The 23,225-nt window shown below is 33.8% G+C and overlaps 2 protein-coding genes across 4 annotated transcripts in view; both read right to left on the bottom strand.

The window, feature by feature from the left end:
• Window positions 1–7,114, bottom strand: part of LOC112049814 (AF4/FMR2 family member lilli) — a 368,668-nt gene extending 361,554 nt beyond the window's left edge. Inside the window, exon 1 of the mRNA XM_052888787.1 lies at window positions 6,698–7,114. Within this exon, the coding sequence (XP_052744747.1) occupies window positions 6,698–6,708 (11 nt within the window). The 5' untranslated portion in view covers window positions 6,709–7,114. The remainder of the gene's footprint in view (window positions 1–6,697) is intronic.
• Window positions 7,115–13,084: 5,970 nt separating this feature from the next.
• The window catches only part of LOC112054785 (uncharacterized), a 42,971-nt gene continuing 32,830 nt past the window's right edge, over window positions 13,085–23,225 (bottom strand). For 2 of the 3 annotated variants that reach the window (XM_052888622.1, XM_052888624.1), the window contains 4 exons: window positions 22,557–22,619; window positions 21,255–21,345; window positions 18,806–18,908; window positions 13,085–18,061 (listed from right to left, as the gene is read on the bottom strand). In XM_052888622.1, the coding sequence (XP_052744582.1) occupies window positions 18,010–18,061; window positions 18,806–18,908; window positions 21,255–21,345; window positions 22,557–22,619 (309 nt within the window). In that variant the 3' untranslated portion in view covers window positions 13,085–18,009. The remainder of the gene's footprint in view (window positions 18,062–18,805; window positions 18,909–21,254; window positions 21,346–22,556; window positions 22,620–23,225) is intronic. The other variant, XM_052888623.1, reaches the window with a different exon arrangement.

A 23,225-nucleotide genomic window follows, 5' to 3' on the forward strand; every position in this document is an offset into this window, starting at 1 on the left:
TCGCATACATTTTTCTAGTTTTCGAAGCGTTTGCGATCGTAGAAAGAGATTTGACCTGCCACTTGGCTACAGGGCCTGAATTAGCCTATAAGCAATTAAAGCAATTGCTTATTGGGTTTGAACTCAGGATCTCTGTCTTGGAAATCCACCGCGCATACCACTGCGCCGCGGAGAGCATCGTAATTCACATTATGTACCTATTATCAAAAAAATGGAATGCCAAAAAAACGGCGATAACAGAGAGATTACAGGCGCGTGCGCATTCGTTTTAATAGCAGCAATTATCGACAACATAAAGTTATATGGGTAGGAGTTAGTACACAATTTATGTACAAACTAGCAGAAGCCTGCGACTTCGTCCGCCCTTAGACGCCAAAATCCTTTCTTAGTGGACTAGGATTATCCTTTGTAGTTATTATTCAGTAACTGGGTGGCTTTTAACAGGTTAAAACTTAAAATATTTTAATTAACTTTTGATTTTTTTGTTTTTTACTAATAGACTCCGAAACTACTATACCAATTTTAATTTTTTTCTCAAATGGTAACGTACATTATAAGCGCTACATAAAGCTACATTTTTGTATTTTACCCCATTATGTATGATCAGCCAATGGACGTTCACTGCAGGACATAGGCCTTTTGTAGGGACTTCCTAACATCACGATCCTGAGCCGCCTGCATCTAGCGAATCCCTGCGACTCGATTGATGTCGTCAGTCCACCTGTGGGGGGTCGACCAACACTACGCTTTCGAGTGCGGGGTCGCTATCCCAGCTCTTCAAACTATGTGCCCCGCCCATTGACACTTCAGCTTTGCAACTAGTTGAGCTATGTCGGTGAATTTGGGGTTTACCCCATACTTCCACGGGAATGGAAATTATGTGGGTAAAACCACGGAGGTCTGTTAGTATTGAAGAAAATGATTATATTTTATTATAATTTAGGTAAGTAGGTACTTACTAGGGTTGCCAACCGTACTATAATATACATATAGTATTGTACTATATTTCGGGTCGCGTAATATATACTTTTGAAGAAATATATACTTAGTACACAAAAATACTATATTTTATTTAAGCGCACTATATTTTATTATAACTAAATCTGAAAAATACTATATTTTTTTATATGTACTGTTGGCAACCCTAGTACTTACTTAGTTATTTTCATACTATATTAATCCTTTTGTATTATATAATTAACGCGCAATGTAAGCACTTAGTTGAGTTGTAGGAGACATAGACATTTAAAATAACTACCTACTGCATTATAATTATAATATATTGAAAACTAAATGAAATATTTAACAACTCGAAATGGAACTTTGTGGTTAAAATTTAAATTATTTATTATTCATAGCAAAGTTATGAGTGTTTGACCTCACATTGTTATCAGCAAGAAAATGGGTTAATTTCAATACCAACTGCCACAATAGCAAGTCTAATCAGCTACGGAAAGCGTGAATTTTATTTTTGTTTTTAGTGTTGAAAGTTACCAATTACTGACTGGCAGGCTAATGTTAATAATGACTTTTCAACTACATGTACGGTGTAATCGTGGTTTAGATTTAATCTTAATTCTAAATACATATCACACTAATATTATGTAGGCGAAAGTTTGTGTGTAAGTGTATGTTTATTTTGCTTCTTGGCACTGCGGCTACTGAAGAGATTTCGCTAAAATTTGGAACGAAAATATATTATGCTCCAGATCATCACATAGACTTCCATCCAGGAAAAATACATAGTTCCCGCGGGATTTGGGAAAACTGAAGGCGGTGCTAAACCGATGTTGTGTTAATTTAAGCCATTTCTGTAAGAAAAACCTAAATCTATGCTGTCTGAAAAACCTAAATCTTTATGATATTCTTACATAGCATTAATTAATAATTAATACATCATTGGTTAGAACATGATATAAATAGAACTTAGTATGATGTTATTTTTCGCTTTTTAGTTTAATCAGTATGTCTTGTGTTTTTGAAGTCGGTGGATTTCTTTGTATTAAATTTTTTTATTCTAAGATATTTTCAGTAAAAATTTTCAGCCCATAATTGGAAAATTGGTGATGTTATTGAGTGAGATGTATTTATAGATCATAGCAGTTAAAAAAACTAACAGTTGCTGTTGATCCTTATAATATGATTTGAATAACTATCACCCAAAACAGAGAAACAGTTTCCAGGGCTTGTAAGGCAGAAGAAGGCCTAAGAAGTTAGGAATAAAGAGCTCTAATAATAATAATAATAAGAGTCTTTAATGAGAGTTTGTCTGATTGTCTTTTAGGACAAAAGCCTCCTCCATGCTTTTCCCCAATTCTCGATCCCTTGCAGATTTTTCCCAGTTTCCCGCTGCCACCTTTTATATTTTATCGGTCTATCTCTGCTCAAAGAGCTGTACTAAAGTGGTTTTCCGATAGCTTGGGTATGGTGACAGTCGCCTGTATGACGTTCATAATACGTACTATTATCGAGAATCGCGGCAAACTTTCAAGAGTGAAACGAACTGTCACCTGCACCATCTTACATGAAACAAACTGTAGTACTAAAAATCTAGTAAATGTATATGGAGTATACAATGATAACGGGATGGACAGTAGACTTTGGAGTTACCAAATAACAGTGCCGTATCATAAGGACAAAGAATACTTATTCAGGTACAAAGTTTGTCTGTCTGGATCTGACATACCATTTAGGTTTGGTTCAATAATTTCTTGTACATGGCAAATACATAATACTGTTTAACTACCTAAAGAGTTATTATTACAAATAATATGTGCATGTTTTTTGTCTTCTGATCATAATAATTTCTCTAGTTACTAACATGTCTGAGACTTTAAAAACCCCCATTTTTTGTCACCTGGACACAAATGACAACTTTTGTTATTCTGTATAACATACCTAACTACATTATATATTGTTTGGTTAAATACCCAATCCTACAGATTTTCTTGCATTTTCAAAGATAATTATACTTGTTTATTCAATGAATTTATTCTAAGTAGTTAAAATTTGATGCTTTTTCAAGTAAATTTACAACATTCTACAATGATTAAAAGTCAGCAACCTATAACATTGGAACATTGACAACAATGCTAAAGTAATCTAAATCTAGGACATAGACAATGCTCTATCAATTAACTAGTCTGTTTTATTTATAGAACGGTACTGTCGGTTTACTCTAAGGATTGCATATTTGTAATATTGTACATCTAGAGTAATATTACATAGAATATGAAATATGCTTCTTTTATTACTACTTGTAAAAACTTTAACGAATTTTTACTGCTTGACAGACTTGTGTTTACGCTTAAAAACAATACTGGCTGTTGGAAAGCAATACTCAATGGGGTGTAATTAGCCTCATCATATATCATCAAGTATCTCTCATAGGAGGCTGTAAATACTTTTACAGCCTCCCACCTTATAAGGGATATATGGAGTCTAGACCAATCACACTGCACCAATGTGGGTTGGCAAATTATAACATGTGAGAGATAACCCCTACATAGGATAGGCATATGCCACTCTTCAGCTGTTCAGTTCGGCTTGAATAAGTTATTTAACCATTTTTTGTTGAAGTTAATTTGATATTGTATCTGTGAGCGGAATGCTTATAAAATGCTGTAACAGATGTTATGATAATTCTGACATGTGACATACTTGCATATTAAATGAAGGTGAAGATTCCTAGGATTCTTTCTATTTTTTTTTTTTTGGTTAATTTAACTATCTTTTGTATGTATATGAATGATGTATGAATAATATCCATGGCTTTAGGACTTACTATAACAACAAATAACGGCTGTGGCTAAAAGATCTGATCTGATCTGAATCCTGACCAAGTTGATTTTTAAGTGATACAGTCACCCCAAAATAAAATCCTTTTCTTTTATTTGCTGTATAATGTTATAACCTGTCATTATAGCAACAAATCATATCATAAAATTAACAGGAGATTTAACAGTGCATACATATGTGTACAAACACAGTTAGATATTATCTATATCCTTGATCTCAAAATCTGAATTCACTAACATGATTGTATTTTAGAAAATGAAAGCTTCCGAACTTGACATTTAGTAGGTTGTGTTACAGGATTTGCCTTGAAGTATTTTTGTGTCCCTCTATAAAGTAACAAGGTAAAACATAATAAACTTAAGGCTCAAGTTATACTCCAAAGACCCTGAATAAACGAATAAACCATCTGATGACTAACACAGATATCAGAGAGCCTAGCATGCATCAATGACATATCTTGTGAAGAAAATAACCACATAATGAAAGAGAGAGCAATAATTCTGGTAATCCAGCTATTGGTCAACATTTGTCTTTTACATGTCTCAAGATTTGTAGAGGTGTCAGTAAAGAATAAAAAAAAGCTTATATGTTAATAATAGTAAACTGCAGGCTAATTCACTCACTTTGACATATGTTAGTTGACATATACAAAATTGAAATTGTATGTAACAAATGTCAGTTGGTGCCTCGTGACAACCCTTTGTGGATATCATACAGTACATAAATGACATTTTTCAGTTGATATGTTTATTTTATTAGGTTGTTACTAAAGACCACGTTAGTAAATAGACCAGCAGGACTGACATGCTCTTTGAGGCAAATGTCCACCACCAACATCCTAACTTCACTGAGAAATTTTACTAAATATTTTTACAAGAAACAGAAGCTCAGTATTGCATTACCCAACCAGGATTTGAACTCAGGACCTTATGGTGCAATGCTCCATGGTTTTTAAAAGAAAGAGAAGCTCAGTATGCTATTGCCCAACATAGGATTTGACCCCAGGACCTTGTCCAAAATCTCGTAAATCCACCGCACATACCACTGCACCATGGAGGCCGTCAAAACCTTTGACTCTGTAAGCTGTCACAGATCAAATCGCTGCAGTCAATCGCTGACTTATGCTGATACAATCTACCCTCCTGTCATTGTATTGAATAATTTATCGCCAAACTCAAAATTTAAATTAAGATCTCTTGTAAGTCTGGGTAAAGTTAATCATATTTTGTTATAATGTATTTATGTATAGGTTTTTCTTTGTGGTTTTCCTCAATCATCAGTTATAAAATAAGTACAGCTCGGAAATATGTGTGAGTGTTTTTGTTATATAAATAGAAATGTAATGAGATAGAAATTCATGTTTTTTTTTATTAGCTTTGAATGTTACATAGATTATTCTGCAACATATTTAACTTATAATATTAAATGGGTTCTCTTGTCAAGTTTTACTTTGGATAATACAATGATTATTCTGCAACTTCTTTAACTTGTAATATTAAATGGGTTTTCTTGTCAAATTTTACTTTGGTCAATACAATGAATATTTTGCAACTTCTTTAACTTTTAATATTATATGGGTTCTCTTGTCAAGTCTTGGTTTTGACAATACAATGATTATTTTGCAACTTTTTTAACTTTTAATATTAAATGGGTTCTCTTGTCAAGTTTTAGTTTGGTTAATACAATGATTATTCTGCAACTTATTTAACTTGTAATATTATATGGGTTCTCTTGTCAAGATTTAGTTTGGGCAGTACAATGATTATTCTGCAACTTCGTTAACTTTTAATATCAATTGGGTTCTCTTGTCAAGTTTTAGTTTGGACAATACAATGATTGTTCTGCAATGTTTTTAAATTTGGATAACACCGTGAGGAAACCTACATACCACAGAATTATCTTAATTCTCTGAGTCTGCCAATCCTCATTGGGCCAGTATGGTAGACTATTGGCTTTACCCCTCTCATTTTGAAAGCAGACTCTAGCTCAGCAGTGAGCCGAATATAGGTTGATAATGTTCTCATGTCAATAAAACAATATTATTCTGCATTTTTTAAACTTTGAATATGGGTTTTCTTGTCAAGTCTTAATAAATATTGATAGATCACATTTATAAATAATTATTCTGTAATACAACTTTATGTGATAACTTTGTGGTGCATTATAATTGGGTCAGTTTTTTGTTTTCTCTATTATTTCAAATTCATTTAATTTGAACAGTCATTTGTTTACTATATTCTCACATTACGAAATATCAATGTTATTAATAAACTACAATTCTAACAACATGTTATGTAAAAGTAGGCATGTTATTAGTCATTAAAGTTTTATCAAAGTTTTCAACTAACTTTATAACTTTGTTAGCCATTGAAATGGTTTGTTTTATATTATAAAATAACGTTTATAAATACAAGCTACTGTAACTTCATGATAAACGCAATTAGCATAGGTACATAACTTTTATAATATATTATGTATTTTATTTTACGTGATTTAGATTACTTGTAATCACGTATTGTAGAGCGCTGTCTCTCTCTCGACCGTTGCGAGTGACATCGAGCCATCTCTGTTACTCCATTCACTATATGGATAAGAGAAAGTAACAAAAGAGAACGAATTTATCCCAACCTCAATATACAATAAGCACTGCATCCGTGTCTTAATCAAAATACTCATCAGCTATATCATTGCATGCACGACAACATACGAATAACAAAGTGATAACAATAAACAAACTTCGACCAATCATAACCTATAATTCACTAATCGCTCAAGTGTTAATTAATTTTATTGAACTCACGTATTTGCTAATCACTGGATATCACTTTTGACGTGTTCTCGACATAAATACGTACATCGAATGTATACAAAAAAGTAAACAAAAAGCATGTAAACTAACCCTTTCTTCATGAGCCAGCTCTGATGGTCCCTGACGATTTAGGAATGTTCCAATGAAGAAAACACTCATCCATTTTACAAACACGCATCGGTTATCACAATTTAATTTACTTATGTTTGCACTTCTTGTCACAATCAAAATATAAATCCACTTTTCGTTGCGCTAAGCGCAGACGTCACTGACAAACAACCAAAGTGAAGAGTTATTGCACGGGATCGCACAGAAGAAAACACTGTACGTTTTCAGGGCCATTGCGTTGATTTATCACAATTCTTATCACTTTACGTTATTACATTACTAATCACTTTGTTTAAATCGGCTATTTATAAAAATAAAAACGTATAAAGCGAAAAATTATGTAGTAGACAGCACTCGCGACGTTGCACACTACAGATCGGGCGTTTTCGTGTTACACGCACTCACACTGACACACGAGTAGACAAGGTAACAGATAACAATAGCATTACAAACTTTATTTCATCAATGGCAACATTGATGGAAACTAATGTATGAAATTATTAAAACTACGAATACTACTACGAATTTTGTACAAATTGTTGCAATTTATTGGAGTATGCAAAAATAATATTGTTCATATTATTGTCAAACTAATAGAAATAAACTTCGATATTTCCTGATATTGCATTTTAAAAATAGATAGCGTCTACGGCATTGGCTCCCAAAGTGGTGGGTACTGTACGTTGTCGTAACAAAAAAGGGGGGTTTACGGTTCGTAAGCGGGGGTCCATTCATTTTATCTAGTTTCATACTGAATTATGTTAATTTTTGTTGTGTTAATGTTTTTATATAAAACAAGTGAGATTTTTAAGCCCTTGTGCTGTAAGTAACTAGATGTTACAAAGTAAAGATTTTTGACTGACCAACTTTGCTTTTTTACATCCACTCACTTATAAATTAACTAATTCAGCAATCAGTTCTCACTTTTAACGAAAACTGATAATTCATTTTGTAAATTCGATTGGAACTGAGCCGTAACGTAAATTTTGAAAGAAAGAAAGAAAATATATTTCATAGTTAAATAAGTACATATTTTTTCCAAATTTGGGAAATGAACGGAACCAGCTAGGTTTCTAAATTGGTATATGAAAAAAAATACTTTGGGAACCTCTGAAGTACGGTATAGATATTATTTATGCGGGTAGACCGTCGAATCTTTACAATTAGCCGGTTGCAATTATTCATGTGCATTTTAGGCAATGATTTATATTGTACTTACCTAAAGTAACCGTCTTAGTTTCTTCTTGAATTTCAGTTTTCAACCAAAAAAACCCTTAACCAGTCAGATTATGATAATGGTTTTTTGGTTGACAACTAACATGTTCGAGATGGTTCAAGATCAAAGATAGTAATTTTAATTATCTTTTCAAGCGATTGAATCTTTGAATAATCAGTGGTAGGTATTTCCAAGTCATGCTACTTTGAATTGAAGCTATGCATTATGCAAGCATTCTGAGGGATGCTCAATTTCTCATAACATTAGCTTAGAGCGTGTTTTAGTCTCAATGATAAGGTGTGAATTAGATGATTAAGACCGCATGGTAACAGTAAACAATATGCAACCAAGCATGCAATAGTCTGTAGTTTGGTTCATATATTTAAAATTTTATTAGTTAGGTTTTGCAAGTTTCGTTTGCGTTAAAATAGCCTCATCATCAATGATTTTTTACTAGTAGGTATAGTCATCATCATCATCATCATCATCATTATCATCATCACCATCATTATCAGCCGATAGACGTCCACTGTTGGACATAGGCCTCTTGCATGACTTCCAAATATAACGGTCTCGAGCCGCGAGCATCCAACGTCTCCCTGCAACCCGCTTAATGTCCTCGGTCCACCTTGTAGGTAGGGGGTCGACCAACACTGCGCTTTGCGATGCGGGGTCGCCAATTCAGCACCTTGGCACCCCAACGTCCATCGGCTCTTCGAACTATGTGGCCTGCCAAATGCCACTTCATCTTCGCGACTCGCTGAGCTATATCAGTGACTTTGGTTCTTATAGGTATATAGGACTTATAGTCTTATACATACATATTATAAAATTGTCCGTCAATCATAATAATTAAAGACTGTGTGGAAGTGCCATCTTTCATTATAAAAGATGGCACTCTAGACATCTGTCGAGCGTGTCATCGTCCTGGGGAGTCCCTCAGGCATATTGTGTCCCGGTGTTCTCACCTTGCTAACGGCGAATACTTGCACAGACATACTCAAGTAGCCATGATAATCCACCAACAGCTTGCTCTTCAATATGGCCTTATCGATTTTGAGATGCCTTAGTATAGGTACGACCCAGCGTCAGTTCTTGAAAATAGCAGTGCATTGCTCTACTGGGACCGAACGATTATCACTGACAGGTATATTGTAGTCAATAGACCTAGTGCTAGTCGATCGGTCAGTGCGTCGTGCAATAATTGTTGACATTACTGTTCCACATGATGATAATCTGTTTAAAGCTGAAAAGGAAAAATATAATATCAAAATACTTAGACCTTGCTCACGAAGTTACCGCCATGTGGAATGTTGAGTCAACTATTATTGTTCCGATAGTTGTTTCAGTCAATAATCTTATAGCGAAAAGCTTCGACCAACACCTTATGAAGCTTTCGCTTAATTGTTGGATCAAGAGTGGGATATAAAAGGTAGTGATTCATGAGACGGCGCGTATTGTGAGGATGTTCCTCACTCTGGAGTCCTGACCACCGGTTGCTTGGGCATTCATATGGCCCGCAGCGGGAGGGTTGTTTTTTTTTTATAAATTTTTAATAGTGTTTTGTATTTTATATTTATATTCACATTGTTAAAAATTAAAAAAAAAAGAACTAATAAATAAATGAGAGAGTCTAAAAAGACTGTGTGGATACATCACAGCTAGAAGATGGTTCCACGAATGGCACGTGCGTGGAAAAATGATCTGGAAAATTCAATTTCAAAGGTTGAGCTAAAGAAGTTTTACGTCAAAGGGTGAGCTAAAGAAGTTTTACGACAAATCACTTTCACTGATGTAAAACTACACAATGAGCGAGTAAAATAGGTTATCTATTTCCCGTATTCTAATTTCCAATGAGAACAAGTGAAACGCGGGTGAAGCCTCGGAGCGTTTGCTAGTGCTTAAAAAGTAGGAGCCTGATGTGTTTCGGCGTAAAGAACTTACTATCTAACGCACTCCGTGTTCTTCAAAGTCAACTTAGCTTTACCTTTTTAGCGATCGTGAAGTCTTTACAAATTGTAAAACTTTATAAATTATAAAACAAAGTCCTCCTCCGGGTCTGTCAGGGTTTGTCTATCAGTTCGCAACAAACTTAAAGACCACTGTACGGATTTTCATGCGGTTTTATCAAATACTAGCGGACACCGTCAAGCTTCGCTTTGACTTATGTGCACTTCTTCTCTATCCATACTCAACACTACTCTACCCCTACCCTTCCCCTCCCTAAACCTACCCTATCCCTATCCTATTCTATCCCTATCCTACCTCTACCATCCCCCATGCAAAAATACCCTGCTTACTCGGAAGACTAATCCTAATCTGATTCTGTATTAAATCTGACTAATCCTGTATTAATAAGATATTTTTTTCCATTTTGTACAATTTAGTTTATTATAAGTTTATCAAAATTTATGGTTTAATATGGAAGTCCTGTGGTTGTTGATAAAAAGCAAGTAAATGTGCAATTTAAATAATAGTAACCTAAAACAGCTGTTCGTGGTAGTGTTGCCATTATACCAAATTATCTTCACCTAAAAAAAAGGTGAAACTGAAAGTTTGTGTGTGTATGTTTGTCATGCCGCCACTACTGAATCGATTTGGCTGAGATTGGGTTGGAGAGATAGATTACAACCTAACTAGGTTCTCGCGGTATTTTTGAAAACCGATTTTTATGTGAATGTAGTCACAGCCGGCCGGTCCGCGGCATACACATCCAACTTTTTTTTTTCTCTAAGATGGAAGCGGGCTAACTTGTTAGGAGGAGGATGAAAATCCACACCCCTATCGGTTTCTACACGACATCGTACCGGAACGCTAAATCGCTTGGCGGTACGTCTTTGTCGGTAGGGTGGTAACTAGCCACGGCCGAAGCCTCCCACCAGCCAGACCTGGACCAATTAAGAAAACCTCAATCGGCCCAGCCGAGGATCGAACCCAGGACCTCCGTCTTGTAACTTTTCAGTTGTGTGCATTTTAAGAAATTAAATATCACAAACCCTCTCATTCTGAGAGGAGACTCGTAACATATCATACACCCCGGACCGGATTCGAACCCACACCCTCCGGAATCGGAGGCAGAGGTCATATTCACTGGGCTATCACGGATCTTAAAATATACAAAAGTACATAAAACTATAATTTTATTTAGAATTTTTTCTTATTTAATTTTTTTTTTAATTCTAATAAAATATTTCTTTTATTTATTTAATTTTTTAGAACCTTAATTTCAATTTCTTCAAATTACCGGTGGTATTGGTGACGTTTGAAAAGTGCTTGTAAACTAAGCTTATTAGAAATAAATGAATTTTGATTTTGTAGGTACCTATAACAAGCTTTTAAAACACTAGTCTGAAAAAGCTCTAATAGTGATTGATGTAGAGACTGTGGCGCTATGGGTATTTACTTCTATATTTATAGCTTCCTAGAATTAACAGACTCTTGAGTTATTTTACTAACAACTTTATCTTTTTAATAACAACGGAATTATTAAGTATGCAATTTTCGAGTTCCAGCTAGGTATAAATAACTCTTTAAATAGGAATTTGCTAGTTAGTTACTATAGTTTTCGTCGTAATTTCACTGTACGAGTATATCCTACTCGTACGCTCCTACTCCTAACTCTGAACGTGAATTTTTTCACGTATCCATAAATAACCGTGTAGCTGGTAGAAGAAGGGAACACTTGATTAACATGCATTTAAAACGTCAATATTTGACAAACGAATCGAAATCGAAATAATTACTGTTTCCAGACCCGCTATACCTACTTTATAAACTACCAAACCGACGATACCCCATACTATGATATACAAGTGAAAAAAAATTATCCCCACTTTAAATGTAGGGAAGGTACCCTAAAAATATATTTTACAACTTTACCGACATTTTAATGTTCATACCTACTTATATGCTTAGACCATTAATAACGGTCTAAGCTTATATGCTACTGTATTTAGTAGTAGGTAAGTCGGTATCGCCGAATCCAGCTCGGCTGGGCAGCGTTCGGGAAACTCCGTGACATCTTTTCGTCCGACATTCCTCAGTGCCTGAAGACGAAAGTCTTCGAACAGTGCGTGTTGCCAGTGATGACCTACGGATCCGTAACTTGGTCGCTTACTATGGGCCTTATGAGAAGGCTTAAAATCACCCAGCGGGTGAGGGAGCGAGCTATGCTTGGAGTTTCTCTGCGTGATCGAATCAGAAATGAGGAGATGCGCAGACGAACCAAAGTCCTGACATAGCTCAGCGAGTCGCGAAGCTGAAGTGGCAATGGGCAGGCCACATACTTCGAAGAGCCCATGGACTTTTGGGGTTCCAAGGTGCTGGAATGGCGACTCCACACCGGAAAGCGCAGTGTTGGTCGACCCGCCACTAGGTGAACCGAGGACATCAAGCGGATCGCAGGAAACCGCTGGATGCTGGCGGCTCGAGACCGTTATGCTTGGAGGTCCATGCAAGAGGCCTATGTCCAGCAGTGGACGTCCATCGGCTGATAATGATGATGAGTATTAAGTCTCGGCTCTAAACCGCGGACAGACAGACGGACATGGCGAAAAAAAGCATTTCGTAAAAGAACTCGTCCGACAAAGCACTACCACCTTGCTTATTTCTGTCAGTAAAGCATTGTTGTTTTAGTCCAATTTCCAGTGTAAACACAGGCATACGAGTCTTAGTACCTACGCCATCCGGTTGATGCATATGTCTTTAGTTTCACCAGCGTAACCCCGGGGATAAAATATAGCCTATGGCTCTCACAAATAACGTAGGCAGCTTTCTAATTTTAAAAGAATTTTCCAAATCGGTTCAGTAGATCCAGAGATTACCCCCCTACAACACTCGATACTTAACTTTAAATATTAGTGTACTGTAAATAATACTAGCGGACGTCAGACTACTTTTGATTGAAATTTGGTTATCCCGCTGTAGCAATGGTAAAATGAATTTTTTTGAGAAAAAGTAGCGTATTATAAAGGCCTCCAAGGTCCAATTATCTCTATCCAAATCGGTTCAGCGGTTTGGCAATGATAAGATAACAGACAGACACGGACATACTTTCGTATTTATAATATTAGTATGGATAAATAAAAATATATAAAAATATACAACACATCAAGGCTCCCAAGGACCTTAAAATGAGTAATAAAACAACAATCTGTAAATACACAATTTTATTAGAAAATGAAAACAAAATTCTTACACTACCTAAATAAGGCACGACGTGTCAAAACAAACCGTACGCGGCGGAATATGTCACAAAAGCGGAGGCAACGGATGGATCGACAGGCATTAACGATAACACGGCGTGTGGGGCCGGATCACCTGTGCACTTTTTGAGATTTTACACAGACATCATGAAAATTATCCGATAATTAACACAGACATCATGAAACTATCCGATAATTTACATAGACGTCATGAAAAGTTTCCGATAATTTACACAGACATCATGCAAGCTATCCGAAATTTTACATATACATCATGAAGACATTCCGATAATTTACACAGACATCATGAAAACTGTCTGATATTTTACACAGATATCATGAAGACATTCCAATAATTTACACAAATATCATGAAAATAATCTGATATTTTACATAGAGATCATGTAAACTTTCCGATATTTTAAACAGACCTAATGAAAATTGGTCCGTTATTTTACTTCGACATCGTGGAAACTATCCGATATTTTACACTGACGTCAGTCATTAAACTATCCAACATTTTACACACACATCATGTAAATATCAAATATATGTGTAATGTACCTATTATGAAACTTGTCCGACACTTTAGACGGACTTCGTGAACGTTATCTGATTTTACTAACTATCCGATAATTTACAAAGACATCATGAAATCAATCTTTACACGGATATCATGAAAACGGATATCATGACCCGATACTCTTTTTTATTAAACCAAGATAAGTTGAATGTAATAATTCCCAAAGACATTAAAAATATCCATTTAAAAATATATGAAAATGATTTGAAATTTAAAATGTTCAAATAGTGTATCTGGTTGTAATGCTGAAGTGTAAGTTATTAAACACGTATACAGATGATAAATAGTAACCAAATTGACCATGACTTAGCTTAATTAAATAATTTCTGTATTTACAGCCGGTCATCCAATATATTTAAGTTAACATGCATTTCATATTTTTTACTCACGTCATTCTCTAATGTCAAATACTGATTTTTTTTGACTGTTAGTATTATTGACGTTATTTCGATAGTAATCGGTTGTGAAATATAATTTACTTAAATAAGTAGCTGTTTTACAAAACCATTAATGTCACATTATATAAATTGTTTAAAAAAAATAATGACTGGGTGGTTGGGATAAAACATGAAATCATAAACGTGACATTAGTGACTTTTAAAGAACACTTTTTCCTTTAAAACAACAACAGAAAAACTTCTTTATAGTCAAATTTATATTAAATAAAAAAATATAAAAATGTACGTTAAAAAAATATATACGGTCGAATTGAGAAACCTCCTCCTTTTTTTTGAAGTCGGTTAAAAAAAGTAACGCTCCAGGCGGTACTCGGAATATTATACAATTTACATTAAAACCAAAGTATGGCAAAGTGAGAATAGGAAATGTCATGACATTTCATGACATCAATATATTCAGTTCCAAAATCAAATTTTAAAAAAAATCTAACAACATTTATGTATCATCTCAAGTGCATCAAGTGATTTTGTGCCATAACTACTTGTATATTGTAATAAATTTTCATAGTATATTTTGTTATATTCTTTTTGCGGAGTAATATAATAAGCTGAACTGTGTTAACGATATGTATGTATGTGTGTATATTAATGTATGTTATTGATTTCTTTTATAATATAGATAGGAAAAGCAGTAGGCGTTACTTATAAAGATTTAAATGTAGATTAATAACAAACTTTACATAATATACATGAATAATTTATTAGTATACATATAAACAGCTTTGTACCTAACTATGTATAACTATATGAGTGTTTTTACAGAAACTGGATATTTTCGCATTTTTTTTATTTAAATACTTCGTTGAAAATCGTGTACTACATTGTGCGTGTAAATAATTTGCATTCGTGATACAAGTTTAAACTTTAGATATGAATAAATAGCAATGTTTAGACTATAGTTTGAGTTTCAGTAGCATTAAATTCACAGAAAAAAAACGGAAGTTTTTTGGATGGTGCAAATTGAGCTTGGTTATACAAAACAAATGAAACGCTAAATTGACAGTTGCTTATATATTTAGGTAGACAGAGAAGTAAATAGACGAAAAGATAGATTTATGGCATTCCGTCAAAAAAATAAAACAATTTATCCATGGAGTCTGTAAATAAATAAAGAAAAGAAAGAAACGAGACATTCTGTGTAAAGTGTGCTGTATTGTGACACAACGATATGTCAAACAAGTTTGACAGTTATTGACAATTACTAATAATTATGCTTTTTATATGAAAGTAGTGTAAATGTGCACAAAATTACAGAGACAACTAGCTGCAAATTAAAGCAACAAATTAGCTTATAATATATTAGTGAAATTTTTTATTGTAGTGTGTTGTGAAGTCAAAATCCCGTAAATCAACGGCTAAAAATAAGACTTACAACGGCGTCCAATCAGTTGTCAATTCCTTTCTCTGTCTACGACAATTTAGTTTCTACAGAAATCTACAAAAAGAAAAATGACATTTACGGATTTACAGATGTCAATTTAGCGTTATTGACTTAATAAAAAAATTGTTCACGAAAAAATAGTTGTAAGCATACTTGATTCAAAAAGACACACGTATTTTGTATATAATATAATAATTTCAAGATCTAAATAAAAAATAAACGTTCCTCTGTGAATACAATCTCTAGAACGGAAATGCAAAAATTTTGTCTTATTTCTGAAAAATAAATAACCAACTCTGTTAAGTTGATACTAGATTAATAATCACTATGCGCTAAATTTGTAAATAACGTAGTAATAATAATAATATCTTAGTTTGTATGTTTTTGTACCAAATCATGAATTCAGGTGGAAATTTGGAATTTTGAAAGAGAGCGGAATATAAAATGAGTGGAAATTGGAGACTTTTCAGTTTTCGAAAAGTGAATTTCCTAGCTCAACTAAAGGACAATAACAAAATTTTTAGACAAAAAATTTTGAATGTCGAAAAGTGTACATTAATTTAATTTTTTTAATATAAAAAAAAAATAATATCAAAATGTATGTCAGTAAAAGTGTATGTGCATTAATTTTGAAAATTGTTTACAAATATTTAATGTCAGGAACCATAGTTATATTTTATTGCTTTTAAGCCAAATACTTATATTCCGTGAAAAATAAAAAAATCTAAAAATTATTTTAGAAGTTATTATAAAAGTTTTTGACACTCGTCAGGATTAAAAAATTTCGTACAAAAATTAACCTAATTTTAGGAGATAAATTATACAAAAACAAAATCTTAATCGATTGTTTTCTTACATTACTTCAATTAATTTAATTAACTTTAATTATTATTACATCAAGTTGGGGTATTTTCTTGACAAATTTAAATCAAAAAATCAAACACTATTTATCAGGGATTTATACAAATAATTTTGAATTTATATTAAAAATACTGTAGTTGCTCCAATATTTAGCTAAAAATCATTTCTAATATTATAATATACATACACAATAATATAAATCCGTTCAAAATAGTTTTATTAACAATGGATTGTTAATAATCGATCGCATATTATACAAATTCGATATTCGATTTTCGTTATTTGTAATGCGCGATCGTCTTTACAAATAAATAAAAAAAAAATATTATCAATATTGTTACCATAGACAAGAACTGGTATTTTTTTAAATTTTAATCTCAAAAGGTAAAATTCGTAACAATACTGGCAACATTTTAATCAATTTTTACTCTATAGATTATCTACATTTACAAATAAAAAAAAGATACGAACGCGGTTGGAAGTTCGACAATAGACACCGAATTTTGTTAATCAGTCGTATTGTTTTAAAATAAGGTTCATTGTACTTTGTCAACTAGTCGCTAGCAATTTTTTTTTTTCATATGATGCATTCTAAACTTTTCTATAATCTGTTTAAAAGCCAATAAAGCAAGAAGAAAAATATGTCCAATGGTTACTGAAGTGTATCCAAAAAGTACACTGAGTTGAAAAGCCAGTTATTAATAAAAAAAATGAAACTTGAGTATGTGAACTAGATAATAATAATAATTGATAATTAAATCCTTCAGTGGACCAATATTTAAACTCATAGACACGAATTTTGTTCCACAAGAGGAGAAATATATAACATAAAGTGAAAAAGAAAGAGTCACTCCACGAAAGTTGAACAAAAGAGAGCTCAAAAGGGGATTCAAAAAAAAATTGGAATTACAAATAGTTATCAAATGTTAGGTACCCCCAAATATTAGGTACCTGGTTTCTAGAGACTAGTCGACAGTACTCACTGGCTTATAAAATCACACTAGAAACTTTAATCTTCCATATCAAAAAATTTTCATTGAATTATTTCCGAAGTAAATCCTAAAAGAACAGCGAGAAATAGTTATATTTTAACTATTTCATGACGTCACGTTACCAATTTTTTAGCAAACGGAGCGTTTGACAAAAATATTATTACAATAAGTTTGACGTATCAACGAGTCAAGTAAAGTTGTGACGTCACAAAATGGTCGACATCGTTTTTGACGTGTGGAAAATTAAAAAAAAAAAAAGAAATATTTATTCACTTTTATTAATTAATATCAATATATATCGTACCCTTATTCCATGTACTACACGAAATTTATATTGTTTATATAAAATTTGATATGAGTCAACTACCCTATTATGTTGCCAGCTTTACTCTATTTTACCCGCCTAGAGATACATAGTAATAGACGACAAGATGGCAACACTTGATTAATTCCGATTTTTGCCACGCGTAAACTCTTGCGCGCATAGTTTCTAGTGCGATCTTATATTTAGTATAGCTAGTATAATTAAACGCTAGATTTAGTTTTACATAGTAATACAGGCGCTAGAGGCCCAGTAAGTTGGCACAACAAATCGAGGGTCAGTATTGGTCCGTTTCTCCTGCCGGTGCCACTGAGTATACTGATGGGGGTCTGAAAATAATGATAAATATGAATAATTACGTTCATAGCTTTCTATATTAATTATTACCAGAAGGAGCTGCTATCCCTCAGTAAAATAAATGGAAAAAAATGACTTGTGGTTGTCATTTAATCTATACTAATATAATAAATCTGAAGAGTTTGTTTGTTTGTTCGATTGAACGCGCTAATCTCAGGAACTACTGGTCCGATTTGAAAAATTATTTCAGTGTTAGATAGCCCATTTATCTTTTATATTTATATATAATTTATATTTTATCCCCGTATTCCTACGGGAACGGGAACCACGCGGGTAAAACCGCGCGGCGTCTACTATTTTAATATATGGGCCGAAATTGGATTATTTTTTGATAGAAATGGTAGTTATGTAGTTGCAATGCCAAATTGTAAATTTTGTAGCATGTAGAGCTGAAAACTGGCCATAAATAGGACAATTAAGGAGAACTTATTAGGCCAACTTTGAAAGAAATCTATATTTGCCTAATCAGTTAATTTACTTGTTACAGGTGCGCAATAATTCGTATTCCTTTGACATAAAATTCATTGCATTATCAGTGTCAAACTGACAGTTGACAGTTTTAATGAGGATTTGACATTAAATTGGCACATTGGTTTACATTAAATTTGCTATGAGTCAACTACCCTATTGGACGCCTAGCGACGAGCCAGTGCGGGTGGGGTCGGGTGGCTCTAATGAGCTACGACCTTTATGGTGAATGGTGATGATGATGATACCTCAGGCCTCTCCTCGGCGCGGGCAGTCTGGAGGGCCGCGGCAACGCAGACATGCGATCGACACCAGTAGACGGTCGCGGCTGTTCTACTTGCGGAGTCGCCACTGAAGACACATGTCAAAGTTTAATGACAATAGACGACAAATATACTCAGAGGCATAATTATCCGCTCACTTTAATATACTCGCGTCATATTGAGTGGGCGGATAATTGTGCCTCTGAGTATAGATAGGGAGCCGAAGAGGAGATTTTGGGATTTATTTAAGAGCATCAGAAAAGAACCTTACATGCTGTTAAATATCTCCACCAAGTATGAGTCCTCAATATTGGGCAACACAAAAAAAAACATAATTTCAAAAAATTTAATATTTAAAAAACCAAAGAGAAATTTCATTCTCTAAGGTTTTATAACTATTCTTTTTCTCGAATGAGAGAGTAACAAAATAAAACTTATTATGCGGGCTACATACCGTCAGTTTTATCTTATCAAAATTTCTATGGAAATCATCTTTTTCTCAGTTTTGCACAGAGACTATTTCTTGATTAACTGAACAGTTCAACTGCACGTTTAACTGCAGATATACAAACATGCAGTTTTAACTGCACTTATGCGGTCGTATAAGTTAAATTTTTTTGACGTCATCATTCGCAAAATGGTGGTACTTTGAAAGTTGATAATATGTCCGATGTTTCAAAAATTAATTTTGCAGAAAAAAATGATATTTTTTTTAAATATTGGATAGAAGCAGGCGTTACTTTGCGGAAGTTCATCATGATTATATAATGATTTATTTATTTTGCTATCATCCGCGAAAAGTCGACGAACCCATGCGACAACGTCACCCAGGTCCGACAAAATACTCTGTACGTACGTTTCACCCCGAAACCGGAGCATCCTCAGGAGATGTTGACTCTACAACGTGCAATTGCAAAGTGTCGTTTTCGACCTTTGCTTCGTCTTTTATAGACCAAAAAGTAGGTGGGGCAAGAGGTGGGCGTTGCCAAGATACTCATAATATAAGCGATTTTTCTCGCATCGCATTCAAACATTTTTATTAGTGGTGACTTCGATAACTCTATTTGTTCATTTAATAAGGTAATTCCTGACTTATTATGTTTTATTATTTCTAATTGTTCCAAAACGCATAGTCGTAGGCCTTTATTGCAAGTGTGTAAAATGTCATACATATGATTATCTGCCAGCTTATGACCAGTATCTAGGAGATGCTTTGCAAAGTGCGACCTTTGTGGACGGTCATTTCGAACAGCGGATATGTGCTCCTTGTAACGTGTATCAAAATTCCGACCGGTTTGACCAATATATGTTGCATTACATTCAGAACATTGCAATTTATAGACTCCCGATTTATGTTGCTTCTCTAGTTTATCTTTACCATTGCAAATATTTTTAAGAGAGTTATTTGTTCTGAATAATATAAATAATAATATAAATGTGGCTTTCAGAACAAATAACTCTCATACTTTTTGGTCTATAAAAGACGAAGCAAAGGTCGAAAACAACACTTTGCAATTGCACGTTGTAGAGTCAACATCTCCTGAGGATGCTCCGGTTTCGGGGGGAAACGTACGTAGAGAGTATTTTGTCGGACCTGGGTGACGTTGTCGCATGGGTTCGTCGACTTTTCGCGGATGATAGCAAAATAAATAAATCATTATATGATATTTTTTTTTGCGGGATTCAATTTTTAAACAATTTTGTTAAATCAGAAATTAACTTAAAATATAAATACATGCATGTACATTTTAAATTTGTCAACAAAAATTTGTTTAGAAGTTAGCCATTGTTCTTTGAGTCCATTAAAACAGTCATCAGAAAAATTTCATTTAATTTAGCTACAGACATTACTTATAAAAACGATGACTTGAATTCTGAATTCGCCTGCTAGTTTGGATCAGTATAGGGTTTTATATTTTCTAAATTGACTCAGGTCTCATCTGGTGGTAGTTACTTGACCGGCAAAGATATACCGCCGAGCTCAGACCAATTATTATATAGGACCTGCCTCGCTAGACGTTACTTTTCTGTCAAAGTATATGATCAACGATCTAATGCGATTATAGAAACTGTCTCTATAGTATCGATGTTAAATAGTTGTAATCGTGTTCGTCGGTTAAAGAGCTCCGTAAAAATGCCTTTTTGTGTAATTGAATTGTGTAAAAAACGGGCAAAAACTTCTAGTTTAGTATAAGATATATACCAAATCTAAGCTCGTTTTCTTCAGAAAATGACACAATTTTGTTCGTGACTATGAGTGCAATACAGGTCCTTCTATAATTGGTCTGAGCCGCCGAGCGATTTAGCGTTACACAATGTCGCATAGAAACCGTCAGAGGCAAGCCCTTTCTCAGACTGCATCGTCGCCTAACAGGTGCTATTGCAGTCAAGGGTTAACTTATAATCAAATTAAAAAAAAATAATCCTGTAATACCTGTAGCGGTCTTTGGTACCGGCACAGAAGCTGGTCTCGTTATTCGCAGTTGAGACGTGCCCGCTATGGAGTATGGTCGAGTGGTCGGTGGCTGGAACATCAAAATATTTTATGTATATCCTGCTTGTATATGCACTTCATAGATGCAAAAATGCACTGTCTACCCTAAGGGCTCAATACAAACCTATGTTGGAACACAATACGTAGTAAGACAAGGAATTTTTCACTTTTTCTTATAGGGCATACCCTAGTCAAAAACCTTAAGCACGCCATTGTCGACTTGTTAACATTCATACATTCGGTGGAAACCTGAGTTGTGGATTTTCTCATCAAATACTTTCATACAAGTTCGCTGGGGTAGGGTACTCTTCTGATGATCATTTTTTGAGAATATATTTAATAATAAAAATGAATCCTTATATCGCTTGGTCACGCCATCACGCGTGAACGGCTGGACCGATTTCACTATTTTTTTTATGTGTTTGTTATTGTCAGAAGAAGGTTCTAATGACAGAAAAAAATAAACAATTTAAGGGGGTAGGGGTAGGATAAGGGTAGGGTAGAGTAGGGTAGGGGTAGGGAGGGGTAGTTGAAACTTTACATGGAGATTCACGCGGGCAAAGTCACGGGCGTCCGCTAATTTATTTAATAAATAAAAACTATGTTTTTCATTGATTCTGTTAGAACATCAAGATAAGGCAAAAATATCATATTTTTTAAACTCTTAAATGATATTATTCAATATCTATTTAATTTAAATAAATTACGACCTTGATTATGCGCATGTAAACGACGAATCAACTATGAATATCTGTGCCGAAAAATCATTTCGCCTCTAAGTTTTTTTAATGATTCATCATCCATGATTATTAAAATATAAATGTTTGTAAATTAAGTGACAGTAATAGATATAACCATAACTGTTCTTAGTGGGATTCCAGGAAAATACTTATATTCATTAAACTAAATAGATTGAAGCACACAGATTGGTTTAAAGCAAAAATAAGACAACCTTTAGTTTGATGATTTTTGGCAAATGCTTAGCTAAAATATTCTCCCTTGAAGATATTTTCTTTATATATATATTGTCAGATGACACTGGAATTTAATTTTAAATCACTTGTTTCCAACAAATAAATTATAAATCACCAGTTTCCAGCATGCGTTGGTATTCCCGGTTATATCCCCACAAAAAATTACCCACAATATCAACCAAATTCGATAATTAAATTAACACACAAATACAAACAAACATTCAATTTTATATATTAGATAATGATAGAATGACATTAGTAAACTTACCGGTGCATAGTGGTTGCGTAGCGAGACGGGCACGCCGCTCGGACTCACCGCGCTCAGCCGAAGCTTCACAAAATTGAACCGTATCACCGGGGAATACGGCCCATAGCATAAGCAATAATAATAACAACCTATTTGATTCATTTTTTTTTCTTTCTTTTTTCCCGTAAGGAAAAGGCTAAGGTCATCGTACAGCCTTTTCTTAAGTGTATATTTAATTCAAAGAACAACATATATATATTTTTTTATTATTTGTTCCCAAATGCAAAGATCGGTGACCATACAGCATAAACAGTATTTTATATTTAATGTTTTTTTTATTGTCCCGTTTTTTGTGATCGTACAGCCAATTCAGAAATATTTCTTACGAATTCAATTTATCTTCATTTTAATTGACTACAAGTGGTGGTTTAAAGTATTACAAATTATTATTTTTTAATTAAAAAATTAAGTCACATTTGTTAGTGTCAAACCAAAATCATAACATTGCTGTTGGAATAAAGTATAAAAAAATACAGTCAAAATTCAGAAAAGAAAATAAATTGTCTGTTTTGCTAGTTGTCAAAAATGATTTCACTGTGGCCTTGACACGTGTAGCTATAGACATATTTGAATAGAGATTGGACGGAGTATAAATGAACTGATCAGCGTGCCGTTATCTGTCAAAAGATA

Source organism: Bicyclus anynana, chromosome 23, assembly GCF_947172395.1.
Source record: "Bicyclus anynana chromosome 23, ilBicAnyn1.1, whole genome shotgun sequence".
Taxonomy (NCBI): Eukaryota; Metazoa; Arthropoda; class Insecta; order Lepidoptera; family Nymphalidae; genus Bicyclus; species Bicyclus anynana.